Source organism: Ictidomys tridecemlineatus, chromosome 15 (genome assembly GCF_052094955.1).
Source record: "Ictidomys tridecemlineatus isolate mIctTri1 chromosome 15, mIctTri1.hap1, whole genome shotgun sequence".
Taxonomy (NCBI): Eukaryota; Metazoa; Chordata; class Mammalia; order Rodentia; family Sciuridae; genus Ictidomys; species Ictidomys tridecemlineatus.
In genome coordinates, this window is record NC_135491.1 from 34,375,418 (window position 1) to 34,398,830 (window position 23,413).

General features: G+C 49.0%; 1 protein-coding gene across 2 annotated transcripts in view; it reads right to left on the reverse strand.

Annotated features, from left to right (window-relative positions):
- LOC101973014 (liver carboxylesterase 1) overlaps nucleotides 1-23,104 on the reverse strand; it is a 32,729-nt gene extending 9,625 nt beyond the window's left edge. Inside the window, exons 1-11 of one of the 2 annotated variants that reach the window (XM_013365896.4) lie at nucleotides 22,923-23,104; nucleotides 18,977-19,181; nucleotides 16,565-16,709; nucleotides 13,576-13,709; nucleotides 11,385-11,538; nucleotides 9,355-9,459; nucleotides 8,502-8,606; nucleotides 5,988-6,026; nucleotides 2,788-2,928; nucleotides 974-1,054; nucleotides 576-723 (exon numbers count right to left, since the gene is read on the reverse strand). In XM_013365896.4, coding sequence (XP_013221350.2) covers nucleotides 576-723; nucleotides 974-1,054; nucleotides 2,788-2,928; nucleotides 5,988-6,026; nucleotides 8,502-8,606; nucleotides 9,355-9,459; nucleotides 11,385-11,538; nucleotides 13,576-13,709; nucleotides 16,565-16,709; nucleotides 18,977-19,181; nucleotides 22,923-22,974 — 1,309 coding nt within the window. In that variant the 5' untranslated portion in view covers nucleotides 22,975-23,104. Of the gene's footprint in view, nucleotides 1-575; nucleotides 724-973; nucleotides 1,055-2,787; nucleotides 2,929-5,987; nucleotides 6,027-8,501; nucleotides 8,607-9,354; nucleotides 9,460-11,384; nucleotides 11,539-13,575; nucleotides 13,710-16,564; nucleotides 16,710-18,976; nucleotides 19,185-22,922 lie in introns of both variants that reach the window. The other variant, XM_005318192.5, reaches the window with a different exon arrangement.
- Between the last annotated feature and the right edge of the window lie 309 nt (nucleotides 23,105-23,413).

A 23,413-nucleotide genomic window follows, 5' to 3' on the forward strand; every position in this document is an offset into this window, starting at 1 on the left:
CATCCTCCCACCCTTGCCCACCCCGCACCAAAACCCCAGGGGAGGGGCTCTATAGCAGAGGCGGTGTGTGCCTCACTCATGTCGCATTTCTGGGCAGGCCACCCTGACTTCCTCTTCCAGAATCTATAGCTCTTTGCTCAGGCTTTTCTCCCACCATTAGAAACGACTCTGCCCATGTTTGCAGCAGCTCAAAGCACCACAGAATTAACCCGTGGAGCAGCCTTCAACCACAAGTGGGTATGGGTAGAAAACACCCAGATTCCCCATCCTGCAGACAGGACAATCCTGAGGGGTCTGTGACTTGTGCACAGTGGACATGTGAGTGGCAGTGCATGATGGATGGCTTCCATCTCTATCCTGCCTCAGTTCCTCATCTGGTGTTTGCTGGGTTCAGCTCCCACATCAACTACCTGCATTTGGATCCTCTTCTGAGTCGGCTGCTAGTGGACACCACCCATGTGGAGAATCAGACAGACCCACCCCAGGCTCTGTGCTGACCTTCAGCAGTTTCCACATCTGTCTATATGCTGATGCTGGTGGGTTGGTCCTCTTCCCATCCAACCTCTGGGACTCACCTCTGTGGCCACGGGCCACAGTCACAGATGGGATACCAAACACTACATCAGCAATCAAATCCAGGAACAGGTCTTTCTTTCTGACAGGGTCGTCTGTCCCTCCTAAATACTTCTCAGTGGCCACTGGAGTCAGTTCCTCAGAGAGGTTCTGAAATCACCAAGCAAGAGAGACCCCCATGCTGTGAGTACTGCAGCTGCCCAGCCAGTTCAGAAGGCTCCATCCGTGTGAACCACCCACCCTGTGCAAGCCTCCTGGGGTGGGAGGAGGCAAGGGCAGAAACATGGGGTTGGAAGCCCAGGTCCTTGGCTTTCTTCTGCCATTGAATCCATCTGTAATTTGGGGCAAGTACCCATGCCCTTGTTTCTCAACAGAGTCCCATGATTCCCTAGAGTCTTACAACAAAGGGATAGGACTTCCACAAGAGGGCTGTGGCCATCTGCTGGTCCAGTTTGCCTTCAGAGAGAGGGTAGCCCATCATCTGAAGAAAAAAATGATGAAGCATTAGTGAATCATCAGGAATTATCAGAAAGAATCAAACAATGGACCAACCAACAAGCAATGCAGAACAAAGGCTCTTTGTTGACTTGTGGTTTTCATGGGTCTTTCATGAGATTTTTTTAAAAAGCAATCAAACAAATGGACATATATACAGAAACTCAAGGAGTAGAAAGAGGAAACCTTAAATAACTATATTTATCAGTCCAGGGGACACAATGGTCATCCAGGCAGCAAGGAAAGCCCAGGGTAGGGTTGAAGCAGAGGGTTTATGACCAGGCCCAGACCATACCCCACAGACTCAGTGACCAAGGAAGACAAAGTCCAGGTCCTTGTCATCACCTCTGAAATTCTCTGAAGTGAGAACAGCAGAACTCTCCGTGTTAACAACTCTGTCAACCTCTGCGCTCAGAGACTTGACCCAACTTTAGCCTGGCTTCTAGTGGCTTAAGAGCATGACCCAGGAGGACCCGAGTTCCCCCCAAATGCCTGCCTCTGAAAGCACATGGTTTTCTCCAGCCCAAACCTGGTGACGGGCACACAGGTCCCTGAGCCTTCTGAGAGCAGTTTCTGTAGAAAGCTTGCCATTATGGATACTTTCTCTTTTCCCTTGGGATGTAAGTCTCCTACCTCAAACTGGTCCCTCAAGGATCTGAGAGCCATGAAAACAATGTTTTAAGAAAATGTTTGAAATGTAGACATTTAGGGAGATGACTTCTTTTGCTCATTTATTTATTTATTTTGGGGCAGTGCCAGGGATTAAGCCCCGGGCGCTCTACCACTAAACTACCTCCTCAGTCCTTTTTATTTTTTATTTTGAGACAGAGTCTCACTAAGTTGCTGAGGCTGGCCTTGAACTTGTGATTCTCCTGCCTCAGCCTCATGAGTTTCTGGGATTCTATGCATGTGCCTGTGTGCCTGGGTGAGGGATATAATGCTCGATATCCTTCCCAGCCCTGGTGGGAGGATAAAGACCTAACTTCTGTTAACACCTCTGCTTTGTCTCATGAAGGGAAGGCTGCTTCTCTTGCAGGTGAGTGAGGATCAAGAACTGCCAGGTCAGCCACACCTCCTCGAGCACTCCCGGCATTGAGATGTCTCCAGCCTTTGCCTTCAGGGATCTGAGTTCAGGTCATGCTTGATCTTTTTGCTATTGTGATCCTATTGCTGATGAAACCTGTCCTATTTGACCAGGTCCAGCTTTGGTTCTTGCTGTGGGTCGGTAATAGCCCGTTGATACCTGTAAGTCTGTTTCAGCTCAAGGAGAAGAACTCCTTCTGAGTCTTTCTATGAGGTGACTCAGTCTAAGTGTGGGCATCGTTGGCCCCCATGGGTCCATGTCCAAGATGAAAGCTATTACACCCCAGGTCTAACTCTCCTGAACCCCCCAGCTTCCTCCCTTTCCTAGAATGGCTTTCCATATGCGCCAATATTATCTCTACAGCACCTCGTTGCCTGATCACTTTAGGATTCTTTAATGGAAAAACAATCAATAATTGTTTGAGGAGAGGAGTTCCCCAGGCTGCACCACCCGGAGTCAGTATTACTATCCTGGAAAATATTTCCAAGAAAATGTCAACCAGGGCTAATGGGCATAAGTTCCCTGGGTGGGTCAGAGAGGGGAAGGGGATGGAGAAGCCAATGGGAGCCCAGAGGGAGGGAAGCGGGTGAGCCTGTGTGTGGGTGCATCTGTCTCAAAGGCCTGCACGCCCTTACCATCGGAATGATCCAGCCAAACTCTTGCTTGTTGATGCCCACCATGTAGGGGACAGTGTTGAAATTCTTTTCAGCCAAAATCTCTTCAGGTGTCTTGTGCAGCAACACTCCGTCAACCACAGTGGGGAGGAAAGGATAGCTCTAGGGGAGACAGGCACAATGTGTGTTATTATCCTGTCCAGGTAACGCCTACGTTTCTCTGCCTATGTGGGTGCTCGGCCAGCACTTAGACCCTCAAGGCTATGAGCAGTGACCACAGAATCTCAAGGTCCTAACAACCAAAGTCTGTGAGACACAAAAAGAATTTAACAGGGGAGATTTGGTGATAGGTGCTGGTTTTATACATGCATAAATTTGATTCTGGTTCATAGTAGTTATATCTGTAAAATTCAGCGAAGGCTCAATTAGTGAATATGGAGCAATTCCAGGGACTGTCCCAGAGTGAAGTTCTTAGGAGTCTCAAAATTTTCATTACCCTCGTCTTATGTGTAGGTTTCTATTTTAAAGAGCTTTATGTAATAGAGATTTTTTTTTTGCAAAACACCAAATCTATATTTACATCCACATTTAATTTCTTATAAGGAATTGGTTGTACTATTTATTTATAATAAGACACCAGCCGAGGGATGCTTAATGTTCTCTAGACCCTGCATAATGTAACTGCAAATTTCTCTAGTTATCTATCAGAAGATAGATAACTCTGCTATCCACTGTGCTTTTTCAAAATTCAATATCTCACGAATGCACAAATACGGCTGCTTTGTCATCTTTTCCACAGCAGCATCGTATACTATCAATGTCATATTAGCATATTTTTAGTTTTTCAGTTGTTGATGGATCTTTATTTTTTATTTATTCATTTCTATGCGGTGCTAAAAATCAAACCCAGTGCCTCACACATGCTACGCAAGCGCTCTATCACTGAGCTGCAACCCCAGCCCCATATTAGCACTTTTGAGAGTGGCCTCACCTACACAGGGGCACATCTCCACTCCCTCTCTGGATGGACTGACTGTTGACTCATTACCACTGGACTCACAGCCAAGAGCACCATCTATCACATACATCTTCTCCCCAGGCAGAGCCCAGGCTCCTAGGCTTAAGAACTCTAGTCAGCATTTTCCACTATGCTTGAGAGTCATTATAAACAGAGAAATAAGCAACAAAAGCAAATATTGCAAAAGATGTGGTAACACATAGGTCACAAAAGGGATATTTGTCCGAAAGAGAGATGATGCAAGGAGAGTATTTCCTTGTTTGACCTTGGAGGGGAGCAAGGGCATCACAGGACTCAAACTTCTCACTGTGGTGTACGTGTGTATGTTGCAAATGGCCAGGATTAGGCCACTGGTGTTGATTTGTTAGTTACAAATACATTTTAGCAAGTAAATGAATTCACAAACACAGAATTCATGACTAATGAAGGCCAACTGCATACTTCTATTTATTGTTAAACATGAGCTGTCTTACGTAAATGCTGAGCTTTAAGGAGGTTTTGACCTCACCATTCAAGGTACTACATTGAGACTTGATTCCCAGTTTGTGGGAAATAAAAGGTAAGAGCTAATCCTCCTTCAATAGCTGACTGCAGAGAGCAGGATCTGGGTGCAACTACTGCTGCCTTAGGAAGGCTGTGGGATTCCAGAAGGTTGTCCCAGGAAGCCAGTGAGAGGAGCAACTCATCTGAAGGAGGATTCCTGCAGGTCACATGGACCAGGCTGCCATCTGCATGGGTTCTGGGAGCCAACACTCTTGACCAATGAAGAAAAAGATGGGGATTTCAAACAGCAGGAAGGGCATGACCAAAGGACCCTAAGTGTCACCTGCAGGGCTAATTCCAGGAGCCTCAAAGACATGTGGTTGTGCCGTGAAACAAGTTTTCTTGTGCACAATATCTGGCACTTCCCTGGCACTCAGGTGTGTTTGGAAGAACCACTCAAGGGGAGTCGGTGGAGTTGTTTTATAAGCAAGGTCAGGCTGCTAAGAAAGGGGGTGACATCTTCTCACTTGAGTCTGGAGGGCAAATCTGCTGAGGCCATGGGATGTGGAAGTGGGAAGGGAAAGAAGAGACAGAACAGGAGAGAAATCCAGAAGATAGACAGAAGGGCAGCATCTGGGAGGGAGCGAGTAGCATCAGCATCACTAGGACAATAGGAATTGTTCCTGTGCACCCAGTGGATCCTAGCGCTGCCCTGTAGGGGCCGTGTGCACTGATTGCCAGACCTGGCTCAGAGAACTCAGGGGCCTCCTTCCTCTGCTCCTCTCCTCACACAGCACTATCCATTTGTAAGTCCTGTTGCTGTTCCAGACTCCAACACTTCTTGCCACCCCACTGCCCTGCCTCTGGCCTAAGCCACCAGGATCTTTGCCTGGGTAGTTGTAGCATATTGGCCTCCCAGCTGGTCTCCCTGTGCCTGTCCTGGTCCTTCCAATATGAAACAGACCTTTGTAAAAGGTCTCTGTTCGAGCCCTCTGAGCCCCTCCCAACTCCTGCCAATCAAGTCCTTCCAGGGACCATCCCATCCCCACCTCCAAACCTCCTTAGCCTTGATCCTGCTCCCTTTACCCACGGCCTCCCCTCCACACACAGGGCCTCTTGGGCCTCTGCAATTGCTGTCCCCTCTGCCAGGAACACTCCTCCTCCAGTTTTCCTGACAGCTGGCTTTCTTCCCTCATGCAGAGCTTGACTCCAAGGTCACTGCTCATCAAGCCATCTTCTGAACCTGACCTATTTACTCTCAAACCCCAGACTTTTCTGTCCCTATTTTCTACTTTATTTTTTAACCCTAATTTTGACCACCATCAACACATCCCTCCCTGCATAGCTGATAACCCATGGCCTCCCAGGAGATCCATCCTGTTTTCTCTGCCTCCTGAGAGGGGAAGGGTAGTGCTGACTTCTCCCACAGGGCCATCTGGGAAGCAGGAGATGTAAACAGGAAGGGGAAAGCTTGGCCCATGGGACACAGACGAGCTGACTGGGAGCACTGGACTGGGAGTCAGGGGAGTGGGTTTCAGTCCTGCCTCGGGTCCACCTGGCTGTGACATCCTGGCAAGTGACCTCCCCTCTCTGAGCCTCAGCAATACACACACAAGGAGGGACTGTGGCTCCACAAAGGAGAATTCTTCCATTCATCGTGAATTGGAGCTTAAAGACCTTAAGACTCAAAATCTGTAATCAAGAAGCCGAAAGTTCTTACCTCTCTGGGGTCTCCAAATAAATCAAGGCTAAAAAAATTCTGTGAAGAAAAAAGTAGAGAATATGGGTGAGACGTCTCCCTGGCATAAAAGTTGATCCTTTGAGTGGTGTTCGACAGGTTTCAGGTTCTACCACCTGGTGCCTCCTTGGCTGGACCCAGAGGAAGTGGACTTGGCACAGACTGTACCTGGCATGAGCACAAGGTGGAGTTGTGGGGTGGGGGAGGGGCAGGCAGCCAGGGAGGGAGAGACCTGGGAACCAGAGTCAGGGTCCCTGGGGTTCTGGGGCGGACCTCTGCTGTCAGTGCCGTCCTCCTCTCCATCCTTTGCCCTACTTGTTCTTACTGGCAGCAAAACCCCAGTTTTCCTCTGGGGGAGACATTTAAACAAGATGGCAGCAGCAGCAGAGATGGGTCAGCCTCAGCCGGAGATGGGGCTGGAGGTGCCATGGACCACCAGGAGGGGGCACTCTCCTCCTCTCACACGCCACCCCCATTTTGCACTTCTCTAGCTCCTCTTCATGAGTTCAGGTCTCTATATGTGACGTGGGGTGCTCCATGTCCTTGGACATACAGAGGTCAAGGACAGTACAGGCCAGTGTCAGCCCAACAGAATTTGTACCAAAATTACTCCCGAAATTGTTTAGATCATTTCTAAGAAGATAGGATATAAGTCCAGAGTACTTATGATCTTTAATCTCCCCAGGGGACAAATCCACTTCAGAGAGAAGCCGACTAAGAAGAGTGGCAAGCTGAGGGACAGAGACAGGCCGCTTCTCAACACTATCTTAAGAGCACCTGGAACCATCTGCTTATGAACCTTTGTTACCTCAAGACACTGTTTATATTTATATATATATTTCCCCCTCCCCACCAAGGGATTTTGAAGTGGGTTTTCTAATCCTGCATGAGAAAATCTTAATTCAAACAAGTTCACCGAGACTCATGCCAACCTATGTTTGTCTTTGCTGTGTTCACCAACATTCAGCAATTGAAAAGTTACACTCTCCATTATGGGTTGCAGCTCCCCCCCCAGAAAGGGATGAGGGTGTGTGTGTGTGAGTGTGTGTGTGTGCATACACTATGGGTAGCCGATAATCATGGAAGCATTTCTACAAGGACTCTGACGATCTCAGAAACAAGCCTTTGGATCTGAAGTTCTCTGGGTTTTCCTGAAGTTACTAGCAATTCCCATATTAGCTTGTGCTTTGTGCTGAACTAAAAATGGCTGGACCATTTGCCTCTTTCCACGTATTAAACAACAGCTTTACCTTAATTCTTGAAACAAGTTTGGTTACCTCATTTGAGCCTGATGGATCAGCACCCAAGCGTGAGTCCACATTGGACTCAGTCCACAGACATACAGGCTCAACCAGTGCAGCCTGTCCCATGGGTCCAGAAGTACCCTCTAGTGTCCAAAGTCCAAATGGACAGGCCAGGGGCTCAGGTCATGTCTGAGCTCACAGTCATAACTCCCCTAACTAAGGGAATAGTTCCCATTGGCCCTACACACAGTTTTATCTGAATATGTGTCCTGCAGAGCTTCTCTGTGATGACAGACTGCCATGATCATCCATCAGTCCTCAAATGTCACTCTCCCTGAGAACCCCTGTTAGTTACAATGTTTCCCCTCTCTGTCCTTCCACCACACTTTCTCCACTAAATATATGACTGTGTTTCTCCTTCAAGGATTCTTTTTGAGCAGGTACTGTGTCAATTTATATCTGTATCACCTCTCCTGATACCTACACTCCATATGCTTTGGGCAGGAGGGTAGATGGATGGTTGGATGGTTAGATGGATGGAAGGTGCTGGTCAATATAAGCACTATAGTTGAACTGGATGGGAATATGAGAAAAATGAACAAAAATCAGCAGATTGCTTTTGGAGGAATGGATGATGAATAGATATATGTTGGCTGAAAAGTTTGACAACACCCAAATAAAAAGCTATGGAGGGATTGACGCTAGGTTGATGAAAGGATTTTAGTGAAGTGGGTGGAAGAATAGATGATGGATGAATGGATGAGCTATTCTGGAATCCTAACTGAGACAGAGTCTCACCTAACCAAGAAAACGGGTCTACTACTGTGTTCTAATTTATGAAATTACTAATTCAACCAAGACAAATGATGACATCGTTCTAAACATTTTTTTTTTCAGTTACTATTCTCATCCCTAAAATTCAGGATGGCAGTTACTTGTGGCTATATGAAATATTTCGCTTCTTAAAAATCCTTGTAAAAAGAAGAATGACAGGACATTAAGTGTTGAAAGGCCTGAGGGACATTATGCAATTTTCATCCTATTATTGTTGGACATTTTTGACATTTGGAGGTGTTTCATAATAAAAATGAAAAAAAAATCAATTTCTCAATTTGGATGAGGTGGCTGACACTGCTGCTGAGATATGTCTCACTGTCTAGGTAGTTGGCTCTGGGCAAGAGAACAGTAGCTCAACCAGTGAAGCCCAGGACCAAGCACATGGGGAGGGGGCCACTGGAATGGAGGCACCTACCATTTTCAGCGTGGTCTCCAAGAGCTCCTCCTCTGTCTTCTGGCGCAAGCAGTGAACCATGACTGCAGACGTGGTGGTTTTACACCCAGCGGTAATAGCAACTTTCTAAGAGAGAGAGGCAAGAATAGGGTTAAACAGCAGCGTGCCTCCCTCCCACACGTAGAAAGAGGTATTCTATGCCACTGTCAACCTCTTTAAGGAAGTAATGGGCAGCCAAAAATGCTTTGGAGCAGCAGGTGTGGGTTCTGGGCTCCCTGCAGTGTTACCTCTATTAATAATTGGAATGGTGGTATAAGCCTGTTACATAATGTCTCCATATCTACCTACTCATCACCATTAAAATGAACACAATGTCCACTCCCAGCATCACAAAAATGAATAAATAACTAAATAAATTGGGCACAAGTTTCTCAAAGTTGAATGTCTCCAAAGAAGCTGTTTGGTTGGGGGGTTAGGAATTTGAAATCCAGAATTCCACTGTCAAATTCACCTCCTCCCTTGACGTGCTACATGGCCATTCAATCTCTTCGTGCTTCATTTCCCCCACCAATAAATGATGGTAAGGATTACAGTAATCTAGTAAGAAGAGTTAATGCATGTGACATGCTGAAAATTCGCCCCATGGGTCCCACATGCGGGAGCTCATGTGTGATTGCAGGAACCCCAGAGAAGGAAATACCCATGAAGAATCTTCAGAAAATGTGGAAGGTGATTGAACTATGAAAGAAGGCCTTCCTGCTCACCATCACTTCATGGATGCTTGGAGTGTTTCTGATGACCACCACTGGAAAGTTCCCCAGGGATTCTAAGGGAGCAGAGGACGAGTCCAGGAGCTGTCCAGGATGAGACCTACCTCAGCCACGGGCTTGATGTCCTTCCTGAACAAGGCAGCAGTAAGGGCCACACCACTCTCTGAGATGGCCCTGTGGAAGAGGTTCTTGGCCAGAGGAGACAGCACCTGGCAGGGGAGTGGAGAGGAGGAGTTCACGCTCACAGGGTCAACAAGTCACTTGCTCCTTCAGGCTCCCTCAACTTGCTCCTCTGCCCTGACCATTCACCTGGAGAGTCTGGGGGTGAGGGAACACTCCTCACCTACCCCAGCCTGCTGCCCAGGCTCACCCTGGGGCCAGCTTTCCTAAGACAACCTCTGCAGCCTGCAACCAGAGCCCACAGACAGGCACAGAGCAGGACGTGTGTGGCCAGGCTCACCATGACTATCAAAACTCCTGGAAGACAGCAGGGCCTTCCTACCCACAAATTCCCTTTGGGCATTTCTGTTACTCAGAATTTATCTGAAAAAAAAAATGATCGTGAAAGATCATAAACATTTCTAAGAATGTCCACACTGTTTATCATCATAAAAAATGGAAATAACCTAAAGTATGTTCTACTATGATGAAATCAGGTGAATGCATAATTTTTATTCTTACCTTGGAACACTATACAATTATTAAATTATTAATTAAATATAATAGTCTGTAAGAGTACATAATATTAAGAGAAATCTTAATGTTATACTGTAGCATATGGAAATTTTGTAGGTAAAAATAACAAAGATAGATGACAGAAAAGGAGAGTTGATAGATGAAAGAAAGAGACAGGGATAGAAAGAGATAGAAAATTGGGGTTAAAAATACTAGAGAACTACATGTCAAAATGTCAACAGTAACTGTCCTGGGATAGTAGGTTTATAGAATATTTTCTTTGGGTTTATGTACATTGTGGCTTTTTCTTTACTTTAAAAAATGTATAGACATTTTCCTCTGAGTATTCAACTATGAAGCCAATGTATGTTGGAAAACTGCAGTGGTCGGGCTGACACTGCTCAACTGTGAGGTGGCAGGAAGGTTTCTTTGGCTCCTGAGCCTCCTGTAGCTTTCGTGTCCACCCAGCCTCTTCCCCAACTCAAGCCAGACATCCTCCATCCCCGGGTTGTATCTCTACCCACATCCCATGTGCCATCTCTCCCGGTTCCACTTCCCACCTCTGATCCTCTTACCCATCTCCCCTCAATCCCAGGGAATTCTGTCCTCCCCCCTGGGCATACACCAGCCACCATGGAGACAATGCCCCCTCTTGCTCGTGGTGATAAGGTCTCTTGTGGCTCTGCCTTGGAGCCAGACAACAAACCTTTATCCAACTCAGAGCTTAACCTGTTCTGAGTGAAATTTATACCCACCCGCAAAGAAGTGAGGGGAGTCCTGGTGCTAAAATGATTAGGAAAGAGAAAAAGAAAGAGAACCCAATCAAACGAGAGGAGGAGGAAGGGCACAGTTACAGGTTGACCTGGAGATGCTTCTGACCCCAGGACATAAAGCTGAACTCTGAGTTTTCTAGAAGCCAGGGAGGGGTTGGGCTGTGGCTTCCTCTCAACCATCTCCCCCAGATCAATCACATTTGGTCCCAGGGAATTCTGCCCTATCTCTTGGGCATGGGCAAGATATCAGAAAAACTCAGAGGAAGCCCTGCCGACTCTTGCCTAACGAGTCCCCTCGGTGTGTAGGTCTGGCCTGGAGCCCAACGAGGTCTCTCCACACAACTCCTGTCCTCGCCCCTTCTTGTAATTTATACCCACCCCTACTTCCCAACAGAAGTGAGCTGAGTCCTGGGGTTCAAGTGATTAGGAAGGGGACAGAGAACTCAGTCTGAGAGGAACAGGACGGTCACTATTACAGACCCAGCTGGAGATGCTGCTGGCCCCAGGACATACAGCCAGCTCTGAGCTTCCTGGAGGCCAAGAGGGTCTGGGGCCTGACTCCCCACCATCTGAAGCCAGGCAGTGAGCAGAGTCACCCCTGAATCCAGTCTTGCAACCAAAGGAGCCTGTGGTTAGATCTGCTGGTCTCCAAGAGGTCCAAGGTGGGCAGGGGCAGAAGCACTCACAAGAACAGAGACACTTTGTCCTCCTGCTGACTCTCCAAAGATGGTCACAGAGCCTGGGTTTCCTCCAAAGTTGGCAATGTTGTCCTGGACCCAGCGCAGAGCAGCCACCTGGTCCAGATGACCCCAGTTCCCCCGGCCATGCTCATCCCCGGTGCTGCAAGATAACAGGGTGGGGTGGGGACCCAGATGTCATGTCAGAGCTCTCGGGACAGACAGATGAGCTGGGGACTCAGTGGTCACCACCTGACTCTCATCCCTGCAGCACTGCTCTGCAGGGATCTTCATTCATTCCTCCAGCAATGATGTGCTGAGTGAGCACCTACTATGCACCCTACCCTGGTTTAAGAGTCAGAACATCCCCAGGAACCACACAGGCAAAACCTGACTACACTCAGCTCACACTCCAGAGCACAAACAGATGAAAAGAGAACACAATGTTCATGAGTGAAGGTGATCTGAGGTAATGACAGGTAATGACAGAGGCAGGGTGGGGCAGTGGGGTGGGGGTTCAGATCTCAGCACCAGGGAAGGCCTCTGTGGGGCAGTGGCATTGGGTACAGACCAGCATGAAAGGAGCACAGGTCTTGTAAATGTCCAAAGAAGAAATTCCAGGGAGGAGAAGCAGCAGGTGCAAAGGCCCCAGGCCAAGGGCACCAAAGTGTGAGTGTAGCTAGAGTGAGAGGCACTAGAGAGGGCGCTGGCGGCCTTGGAGGGGACTTCTCTGTCAACATCAGTGACCTGGGAGCCCTCAACAGAGGCAGGGTGAGAGAGGCACCCTGTGCCTCTCCTGATCACTGGCCACTACGTCTGAGTCACAGGTTTATGAATATGGTCACAACCATAGTCCAGCCAGAGACTCAGCCTTGAAGTGAGGTGCGGGGAGGGGCTGGATTCTGAGCGCTTTTACAGGAGGAGCCCTGCAGTTCCGCTGGCCCACAGAGGTGGGGAGCGAGGACAGAGGAGCCTCCAGGCTGCCCCAGACCTTCACCCTGACCACCCAGGAGGGGGCAGCTGCAGCAGAGGCACAGGGGCTGTGGGGCAGCAGGAGAGCCTGAGCTGAGGGGGGGGGGTCTGTCCCTGTGAAGTGGCGGTGCCCTGTGCACAGCCAGGGCAGCAGGAGGAAGCAGCTAGGTGACACCTGTGTTCCAAGGATGAGGGGACACAGCAGGAGCTGTGAAAGGGCTTGATTTTGGGTGGCCAGGAAGCAAAAGGGGGTGAGGGTGAGCCTGTGTACCACACGTGATCACTGAGTCCCTCCGCGGCCCTGCCTGCTCTTCTTTCCAACCTGCAGGCTGCAGTGTCCCGAGGGTGTGCTGCCCGGGGAAGGGGTGAGCGTTTCAGAGGGGCTGATGTGTGGGCTGGGTCTTGCAGGGTCAATAGAATTGGGGTAAGGGCTGGGGATGTGGCTCAAGCGGTAGCGCGCTCGCCTGGCATGCGTGCGGCCCAGGTTCGATCCTCAGCACCACATACCAACAAAGATGTTGTGCCCGCCGAGAACTAAAAAATAAATATTAAAATTCTTTCTCTCCTCTCTCTCTCTCTCTCTCTCTCTCTCTCTCAAATAAAAGAAAACAATAGAATTGGGGCAGGAAGAGGGGATGGCACAAGCAAACGCTTGGAAGCAAGTAGACAGTGGCTGCCGAGAGGCTGGGGAGTGGGAGGAGGGACCTCCTAAAGCAGGGCTGGGGTGCATTATGAAGGACTAGCGAGGAGGCTGCGGTGTGACATGACTGGAGCTGTTCTGGCATCTTCACTTTGGTGACTGCAAAGGTTTGGATGAGGGTCACTTCTCAGGCTCAGGTGCTACAACCTTGGTCCCCGGTGTGATGTATTAAGGGGTGTGAGAGCCCCTAAAAGACGCAGCCGAGTGGAAAGTGACCAGGTCATTGGGGTACAGCCCTTGAAGCTCATGGAAACCTGGTTAGTTGTGGTGAGAGGGAGCCGTTAAAAAAAAGATGGTGGCCGTCTCTTCTCCCTTCTCGCTGGCTTCCTTCCCACCTCTTCTGTGGATTCCCTTTCTGTTTCTCCTCCGTGTTGCGGAGCCCAGGGGCCCACACCGGAGGCCCATCTTGATCTGAGCTGAATCAATTTATTTTCTTTATATTTATTCAGCCCCTCGTAATTTATTATATTAACAGAAAGCAGACCATTGCAGGGGCTACTGTGCAGAGAGGAGAGTCCAGCGCCTTACCTGAAGAACCCCCAGATGCCCAGGCGGTACTGGATGGTCACCACCACCACGTTTTCAAGGGCAGAGAGAGGCAGTCCATCATAGGTGGATGCCCCGCCCACCACCAGACCACCTCCGTGGATCCACACCATCACCTGGGGGAAAAAAAGTGCAGCTACACACATTATGAGAAACAAAAGTGAGAAGGACCTCAGAGGGTGTCTGGTTTGGTCACCTGCATCTTGGCTGTGACCCGTGAAGGCCATTACCCACATTCTTCCAGAACCCAGCAAACTTGCAAATTGGGCCACTGCTTCACCCAATGCACCTGCCTTTATCTCCAGATTCATGTACCATGTCCCTCCTAAGGCACTGAAAAACTGAAACTGTCAACAGGACAAGGGAAGGATGTTGTGTTGTTCCCAATGCCCTCAAGGTCTCCACACCTGCATAATTTGACCAGCTTCACGTAACCATGGGCAGCACTTGTATTTCAGCATCACCTCCGTTAACTTTTTAGTGGGGAATTAAACTTCTGGGTCACCCTTGGAGTCAAGGAGACGAGTTAAACATCACGGACCTAAAATGCCCACTTTTGTTCCCAGAACCCAGCCAAGTTCAAGGAAGAGTGAGAGCAGCCCTGTGGCAGATGCCTAGATAAGGTACTGACTGGCGCTCGCACATGCTAGGAATCAGGGCAGGTGAGTGTTCTCTGTGGAAAGCTGCTCTCTTGCATGCAGGCCAAGTTCCTTGGGATGCTGGTCATACAACAGAACAAAGCTCAACTAACTTGTTCTGTAACTTAACCTGCAGAGCCCCCTCCCTGGGGTGACTGGGGAAGAATGGAGCATGGTGGAGAGGTAAGCCCTTGTCCAGCCAGCCATCAGTGGAAAAAAGGTCAGGAGGCACTGAGACGCTCCTTTCTAGAGAAGCAAAGTAAGCCCTGTGAAAAGCACGTGCTACCAGTCGGGTCCATTGCCACTGGACTTTCTAGAAGGGTACTGAATTGCTCTCACACATGCTAGGAATTAGGGCAGAACCTTCCCAGTAAGTGTTTTTCAATAAACCTTATATCGCACCTCCCATCTCTGAGGGTCTCCTTTGGTCTCTCAGCGACCTGCCCCACTGGCCGAGCCTGACTTGGACTGTGGATAGTAAACTTATCAAGGCAGGAATGGTCATTTCAGGGATCCCCTGCACCCCAACAGTTCAGCTTCCTGATGTGACTCCCTCTGCCTCTTCTGCACCCTCAAATGCACCCCAACCTCCTAAGCTCACTCACATCCACTTCCTCCAGGAAGTCTTCAATTATTCCACTAACATTAGCTGAGAATCCACCATGGGCCAGCGACTATGATAAGACTTAAAGATAAGAGTGGATCTTAATTCACAGTTCTTGAATTTAAAGAGCTCACATAACAGAGAAGAAATGAGAGTAGATAAAGGAACGCTGTCATAAGTCCCTAACAAGGAACAGGTGCATGTAATATGAACTGTGCAAGAGAAACTGTTCTAAGCCCTAAAACTAACTTACCCATGCAGGAAGTGCTAATGCTGTGCTATTGACAGGAAAGCTGGGTCACTGAACCTGCTTGAGACCCTGCAGCTAATAAGTGGCACAAGCACAACTTGAACCTGACTCACGGGTCCCAGAGTCCACATGCTGAGCCCTTAGGGCAGGAGGAAGGTCCTGGGGCAGCTCTGACTCAAGTTTCAGGATGGCTCGCTCTGCACACTCAGCCAGCCCTGAGATGAAGCCCGACGGCCATCATTAGATACTCACTTGGGATTCTTCCCTCTAGAGGGAGCAGAGGCTGAGGAAAGTTGCAAATTTGCCCACGACTCTCAGCCAGGCAAAGGCAGACCCAGGACCTAAATCCAGGCCAGCGTCCATAGCTGCAGGGTCTCCTGCTTCCAGAGCCTGGGCGGAGTCAAGTTCACCAGTGAGTGAAGGCTGAGCCCCGGGAATGACTGGCAGTGGTGCCATGGAGAAGTTATAGTGCAGAGCAGATGGCAAGACCCTCAAAGGCAGGCTGGTGGTCATGGCTCCATGCCCCTCCTTTTCCTAACCCCCAAGCATAACTCTGTATATGGGGGCTCCATGTCCATAAAAAAAGAAAGAATGAATGAATGAATGAATGAAGAAGGAACAAGGGAACCATCATCCCCACCTCCTGTGACTTACAAAGCACATGTCGGACCAACTTTCATGCCCAAGTGTGAGCATCCTCCACCACTCCTCGGAACCACGCCGGGGGTTCTGGGAGACTGGGAGATCTCGTTTTCCAGCGGGTCCTCCCTACCCGCCAGCTTGCACCTGGCAGGCGGCCCCATCCCTGGCCCTTCCTTTGTTGGGGAAATGCTGACTCATGGGCATCAGCCTGTGCCAAAGCAATCAGGAAGGGACTGAGCTATAAGAACCTTCCAGATGTTTGGCCAAAGATAAGGAAAGGGCTTCCCACACCTCTCTCAGGGGACAGTGGAAGTGGGCACAGGTGGCGTCTGCAGAGAGGTGATGCACGTGCTCTCCTTCCTAGACTGTGCTCAGGGACATTGGTTTACAGAAGCTCCGAGCTCTTGTCCTGTCACCCTTCTAGGTGACCTCCCTTCCCCCACCTGGGCCTCAGTTACTCTACCTGAAGAGGAAGGTTGGGTTGTTTGATTTTTCTCTAACTTATTTGAAATTATGTCTTTTCTGCCCTGGGGTTCACATTCGTTGATCTAGTAACTAAGAGTGTCCATTTTCGTCTTTCTGTTGGCATGAGAAAACATGAAGAGATTAATATGTGCATTCCTGACGTACTGTACTGCAGTCTCCCCACAGATGCTGAGGTCGCCAGGGGAAACCAAGGAAAAGACCCCTTGTCTTTCCTATGGAAAGGAAGCTCAGGACCCCTGGCTCTCATGGCCTGTGGTGCCTGTCACCCAAGCTGCCCTCACCCCTTCCTGTCTGCCCTAGTGGCTCCAGGACGCTGGCCCTCACAAATCTTGAAAGCGGGGCCCAACTCACCGGCAGCCTGCTTTTCTTGGTCAAGTCGGCAGGAGTGTAAATATTCAGGTAGAGGCAGTCTTCGGAGAACCTGAAGGGAATGCTCTCCTTTCTGTTGGTAAAGAGCTCTGAGAGGACCTGCCCCCCCACTGCATCTTGGGAGCACCTGGGAAGGGAAGGAAGAAGGGCTCAGAGACTCAACAAAATGGAGGTGGGAGGCGTCACCTGGGGCCCTCGCACTGAAGGTTTAAACTTCCAACTGGAGCTGCTATCACTGGACTTGAGACGCCGGAGTGGGCGAGAAGCTGACTGGGGACTCCCTCGAGTCACCCCAGATCACGCAGAGGGACAGGGACCTGGGACTTTTCCTCTTCCTGGAGGCTGTAGGATGTTCTGGCCTCTGCTTCAGCCACTGATGTGCTCTGTGACCTTTGGTGAATTCCTATCCTGCTCTGGGTCCCTACCTGTCAGGTCTAAATGAGTGGAGTGCTTTCTCTAAGGATCCTGCAACCCTGGCGTTCTAAGATTCTGTCATCTACCCACCCCAGACAGTCACTGTGGCTGCCCTGTGAAGAGATCTCTAAGATCCAGCATAGAATGGAGTGGGTGACATTTGCTGAGTTCTCCCAGAGGCCTGGCACTGACTGGAGTCCTTCTGATCTACCCACTACTTGAAGCCTCCAATCAGCCCTAGGGTGTGGCTTTTATCATTGTGCCTATTTGACAGAAGAGAAATTGGAGTCACGGGGAGGTTACACAACCTGCCCAAGGTCACATAGCCAGGCATATCCACTCTAGGTAGGACTTACATTTCCAAGTATGTAATAAGCAACATCTCCCAGTCTCAATGGATCCGAAGGCAGGTGTTGCTACCCACCCCCATGGGAAGACCCTCAGGTGTCAGGAGGACGTAGCCATCAACTGGCAGAAGTGGAACTAGCAAAAGCAACTTCCAGATTTATGTCCGCAGGAATTTTTCCTGGATATCCAAAAGCAATGGACATAGGATTTGCAAAGATTGAAATTCAAATGTCAAAAGAGAGATATCTAGATAAATGTAAAGTATCTAATATTTAGATAAATGTAAAATAAAGACCAACATTATATTCATCATTTTATATGTTATTCTTTTGTTTACCTAAGTGCCCAAAAGCATTCTTTTAATAAACCCAGGCATTGGCAAGAGTCTGCTGAATGAAGGTTTTCATATGTCAGGGCAAGGAGTGGACACAGTTAGAATATTTCAGGGTGGGGGGATTACAAAAATATGCAGATTTTACCTATGACTCAGAAATGACACTTCTTGGTACTTATCCTAAAATATCCAGGAATGCATGTAATGATTTAGTTACAACATATTCATTGTGGTGGTATTTATGATGTCAAGAACATCAAAACCAACTTACTCAACCCAAACAAATGTTAATTAAATCAATTACTTTTCAAGACCAAATTTTATGCAGCTGTTGAATGTCAGGCTGGGATACTTGAAGGCACAAAATGATCTTTATGGTCCATGAGCAAGGTGGTCGGTCATTCCTACCGTGTATGTGTGATTCATTTCCAAGGGAGGAAGTATACAGTTGGTGACAGAATGGGAACATGAGCACTCATGATAGGAGCAAGTCTCTCTGGCTGGTGAAACTATACATGAACTTACTGTTTCTGCCTTTGCTTCTCTGTGTTTCCTAACTTATCTGGAAAGTGTGTATAACATCCTTGCAACCAGGGAGTTAAAAACAGCACATATTATTTTATAAAGAAAGATAATGGAAGAAGGTGCCCAGAAGAGGGAACCCGGTCACCCATGGAAATGCTTGGCTAAGGAGATGAATAATGTCAGAACTGATACCCAAGGGGCTCTGAAGTGCTCTGGGCATCTGTGCCCAGGTGGCCAGAGTGCCTGGGCACACCAACCACTACTCTGTCATGACTAGGTGTCTAGACTCACTTGGGAGTTGAGGACATGTCAGGTTCATGCAGCCTGGAATCACCTGCACCCCCCCCCACACCTCCACCACCCCACACCTCAACCAAATCAAGAAGAAATAAAACTTCACACCTCCCTCCCTGGCTCAGTAGCTCCTTTTACAAAGCACTGATCATATGCTAATATATCCCATGATGCATCCTTTTTTTTTTCACTTTGCATATTGTGTATTAGCTGTCTCTCTGTCCTGGAATACAAGCTTCACAAAGGGAGGATCTTTTGTTAGCAAGTGGATTCTAAGAACTGAGAACAGGGGTGGCACAGAATACTCAAGAACCCTGTGTTGCGTAAAGGGCTCTAGAAACCCCTGAGAGGTCCAGAAGGCCTCAGGACTCTGCAGTGTTCTAGAAGATTCCAGAAGAAAGCAGAGCCAAGCCCAGGATGGCCTCCACCCCCTCCTGCAGCACCGAGGGACAAACCCCCTGGGACAGGCCACCACTTACATAGGAGGGTAGGAGGTGGCATTCTTCACAGAGCTCCAGGGCTCTGCCGGCTGCGGAGGAGCAAACCTCAGGGGCCCAAGAGGGGGCTTGGCAAAGGGGACGCCCAGGAAGACGGCCACGGGCTGTGCAGATCCTTCCAGGCTGACGTACTGCCCCAGGACTTTGCCGTGCACCGTGTCCACCACGGGGGGCGAGGACGGGTGTCCTGCTGGAAACAGGGAGCAATGAGGACATTAGAGGGGAAAGGCCAGACCTGGGTTCCAGGTGGGGTTGGTCACATTCTAGGTGCGTGAAAAAGTCATCTATGCCCTCTGGGGACAATGTGAAATAGGAAGGAGGAAATGTGCAACCTAAGTAAAAGGATTTAGTGAAGGACTTAGAATTGACATAAAGTCGAAAGTCAATGGAATAAGGAGAGCTTCTGGGAATGAACAAGGCCTTGGTTTCCCTCTTAGAAGCTTCTGGGAGCATGCATCCAGAGGTGCTGAGCTGCATACTGGTTGAGGGGATGAACAAGTGGGGGCCCTGTTCTCAGGAGGGCTGACCTTGGGGGAGAAGGAGCCACAGACCTACTTGACCTGAAGCTGGGGAGAAAGAGGCCACGTCCTGGTGGGGGACCAGGGAGGGGCTGCAGGAGGGAGAAGAGGGAGCCAGGCCTTCTGATCCCATGGAGCCGGAACTTGCAGAGAGGAGACAAGAATGAGGGAAGATGGAATGAGGGGAGAAACCTGAATAAGAGACAGCGCAGAGGTTCAGAGATAGAAAAACGCAGGCCCTGGCTGGACACTGGTGAGGGGGCTGTGGGTACAGAGGGAGTCCAGGTGCAGGGGGAGATGGCTCTGGAATGAGCAGGCACAAGTGAGGGAGGGCCTTGAATGCCAGGCCAAAGGATTGGGTTTCATTTAATGGACAAACAAACATCAGGAATAATTTTGGAATGAAGGACACAATAAGCTTCTAGAATGTACTATGAGGTCTAAGAAGGGCCATTTATAAAGAGAGAGAGACTGGGTGTCAGGTTCCTGTCTGCTCCACTCCCTCCTTTATTGTGGAGGAGATCTGTGCTCCTTGTCTCCCTGCAGCTTCCTCACTTCACCTGGTTCCACCTGCTTCGGGACCAGAGTGCACTAACCCTATCTTCCTTCCTGAGGCAGGTGGATTTCAGACACCCCACCATGGCCACCCTGAAGTCCTGTCTTGTCTGTCCTCAATGACCTCAGTTTCTAGGAGCATCCATCATAGGACCTGGTTACTACCCTCCTGTCCCAGGATGCTCCTCTTCAGATACAGACAATATGTCAACATTCCCCGCAAAGTGTGTGGCCAGAAAAGAAAAGAATAATTCAGATGTGTTCTAACAGAAGAAAAACGAATGGAAAGTTTTTATGGGAAATCCACTTACAATAGCACCAATAGCCAGTTCCATACTGTGGGCACGTGGGCTGTTTTGTTGTTGTCGTTGCAAATCACTGGACCCCACACCAGGATGGACATTCTGGAGGCAAGGATACTCAGCCCCCGACTTACAGTGTCTTAACTTAGCATTTTTTTAAATGTCAAGATCATGAGTTTTCTTATGATCAAGATGATTAACTAACAGCCCTGGAGACCACTATACAAAGCCATTCCACGCCTCCTGATATAAAGAGTGAGCCCATGCTTTTTCCCTTATGACATGTGACTAATTATTACCAATAACACCGAGACGTCCTTCTAGTTATTATTCAGTGAGATGTCTGTGGATACAGACTGTGCAGGTTGCTTTTTTTTTTTTTTTTTTTTTGGTGCAGAGCCAGATTTTTATACTGAAGATAGATACCTTTTTTTTAATATATTTAGGAGAAAAAAATTATAAAGAAACATGGAGGTGCATAACATGAGGAATTTGGATGGAGGATTTGGTAGCTGCCAAGACCAGATCATGGGGGCTGTGGAGGGAGAAGAAGACTGAAGGGCAGGCATGTGAACATGGCTCTGTGTTCGGCAGGGTCACTGGGGACGTCAGTGAGATGTCCTGGCAAGAGGTCACAGGGCCAGGGCATCTCTGGACTGGAAGGAGGTGGGTGAGGGGCAGGGGATCATCCACCTGTAAGTGAGGGTGCACACCATGGATGTGTGTGACTCCCGCAGGGACCAGGGTGAGGAGAGCAGGAGCTGAGAATGGGGCTCAGAGGCAGCTTCAGCTGAGATTGGGAGCACCCACAGGGGAGGTGGATGGAGGAGGGTGGGAAGAGCTGGAGGCTGCTTCAAGGAGCTGAAGGAGGGTGAAGTCTGAGCAGACATCTGAGGACATGGCCTGTTACCTCAGTGACCACCTTCAACCCAGATAAAGTGGGTAGAAGCCAGAGAGCCCCAGGTGGGAATATGGGCAGACAGGGTGGGAGGCATAACCAAGATTGTGACAACAGCAGGCATCTCTTGGGTCATGTGGGATGTGCACATATTGAGCACTTTCTGTGTACCCGATGTGCATTCCAGCTGCTTTACATTATTCCTCAAAAGAGCTTCACCAGGTGAGTGTCCATATGCCCACTGAACAGATGGGCAAACAGGATTCGGAAGCAGCCTATAGGAACTTCCTAGGTGGAAATGGGGTGGCATTTGCTGGGGTAACCAACAAAAAGGAATGCTCAACCACAAATTTGGGTCTTTTCTTACTCTGCCTAAGCCTCATTGCCAGTCCTCCTAAGTGTCACCTAGCCAGAGAGAAGATTAGCAAGACGGGGCCTCGGTTGCCAAGGCACTGATGTCCAGAGCACAGGTTCTGGATTCAAGAGCCAGAAACAGACCAGCGCAAGGCTTCCCAGGTGAACTGGGGAAAAGACATTTCTTGGAGTCTCAGTTTCTCTGTCCATGAAGTGGCACAGGTGTGTGCTGTGGTCCATTTTGCTGAACCCCTGTGTTAACCGTGCATTTATTTTCTGTCTCTAATGCCTTGGCTTGTGAAGTCTTCTGATCTTTGAGGGACTACTGCTTCATGGGTCCACACCCCAGCCACCTCCTTTATTATGGTCTCATAACCTGGGCCAGTATCCTCCTGCCCAAACCACCCAGAACTAGGAGCCAGAACAAAGTCCACTCAAATAATTCCAACTGGCCAACCCTATACCAGCTTCCTCTGCCTCTCCCCTTCTGGGCAAAACCAAAACAACCGTTTTGTACTTGTTGGCCTCCTCTCCCTCTGCCTCCTGACTGACCTCAGTAGGTCCCTTTGTGTCTGGTCCACCCCAGTGGTATCCCCAACCTCTTGGGTACTGGAGTGACAAACTATCATTTCAATAGTCAAAGTCTTCTGGTCTGATATTACCATATGTCAAGTTTCCTAATAACACACTCCACTTTAGATCAATACCTTTATCCTTTTTCTACCTCCTCTAGAACAGGCACCATTCTAAGTGCTTCAAAAAGCACCACCTGCTTCATCCTGACTACAGCCTGAGAAGGTGGGCACTACTTCATGCGTATTTTAGGGACAGGCAATCCAGGCACACCTAAGTTAAGTGTCTGGCCCAAGGACACCCAGCTTTGAAGTGCTGAGCTGGAATTCACTTAGTCGGGTTCCTGAGATTATGCCTTTAATATTCTGCTAAGCCATTCTCCATGGGCCAGATCTGCTCTAATAATCAATCGCGGAAGTGGGAGGGAGGACCTCTCTTAGTTCCTCATGAGTGAAGTTTGAGTTTATCTCATTGCCCTCCTGACCCTGACGCATAAAGCAGGAGGGCCAGGTGTTTATCATACCCTGAGTCTTGTTGTGGCCAAGGCTGGCTGAGCTTCACTACTCCAAGTCTGTTTTCAAGTTCAAGTCCAGTTCCAAGTCTAGAGGGAGAGCGAGATTGTGGAACTGGAGCTGCATGTCTTTGTCCTTTAGTTATCACCACCCATCTCTGCTCAGGACAAGGATTTCCCCTGTGTCCCCTGGTATTTATATTTCAGAAGGACTCACCCCATGCCGCGAAAGCAGAGAGAGAAGCCAAGACCAAAGTATAGAGCCACATCCTGGAAGGACAGCCGGTCTGGGGTCAGTGAGTCTCTATGCTGCTCAGAGGCAATGCACTGCTACCACCCTAAGCTCAAGACCTGCCCCTGAATCCTGCCTACCCAGGCCAATTGCATAACCTAGAATGACAGGAAAGCTCTCCCTCCCTCTGGTACCTCTTGGGACGTCCAAGTCACGCCCATAGCTCTTCTCTTGTATCTGAACAGTCTGTATCAAACTCTTAGATTACAGAGGGCCACAAACTCGTCCAACAACTTCTTACATAAGAATTTCTCCCTGGTAGAACTCTAACCTCAGTGCACTTTGAGCTTCCCAAAGTGGGCACCAGGAAACTGAACCCTGAAACAAGGCAAAACTTTGGTCCAGGGTCCTCAGAACAAGCTGGGACATTGTAGAGCAACTCCCAGCTCCAAAGCTGCTCAGTTGGGAGATCAGGG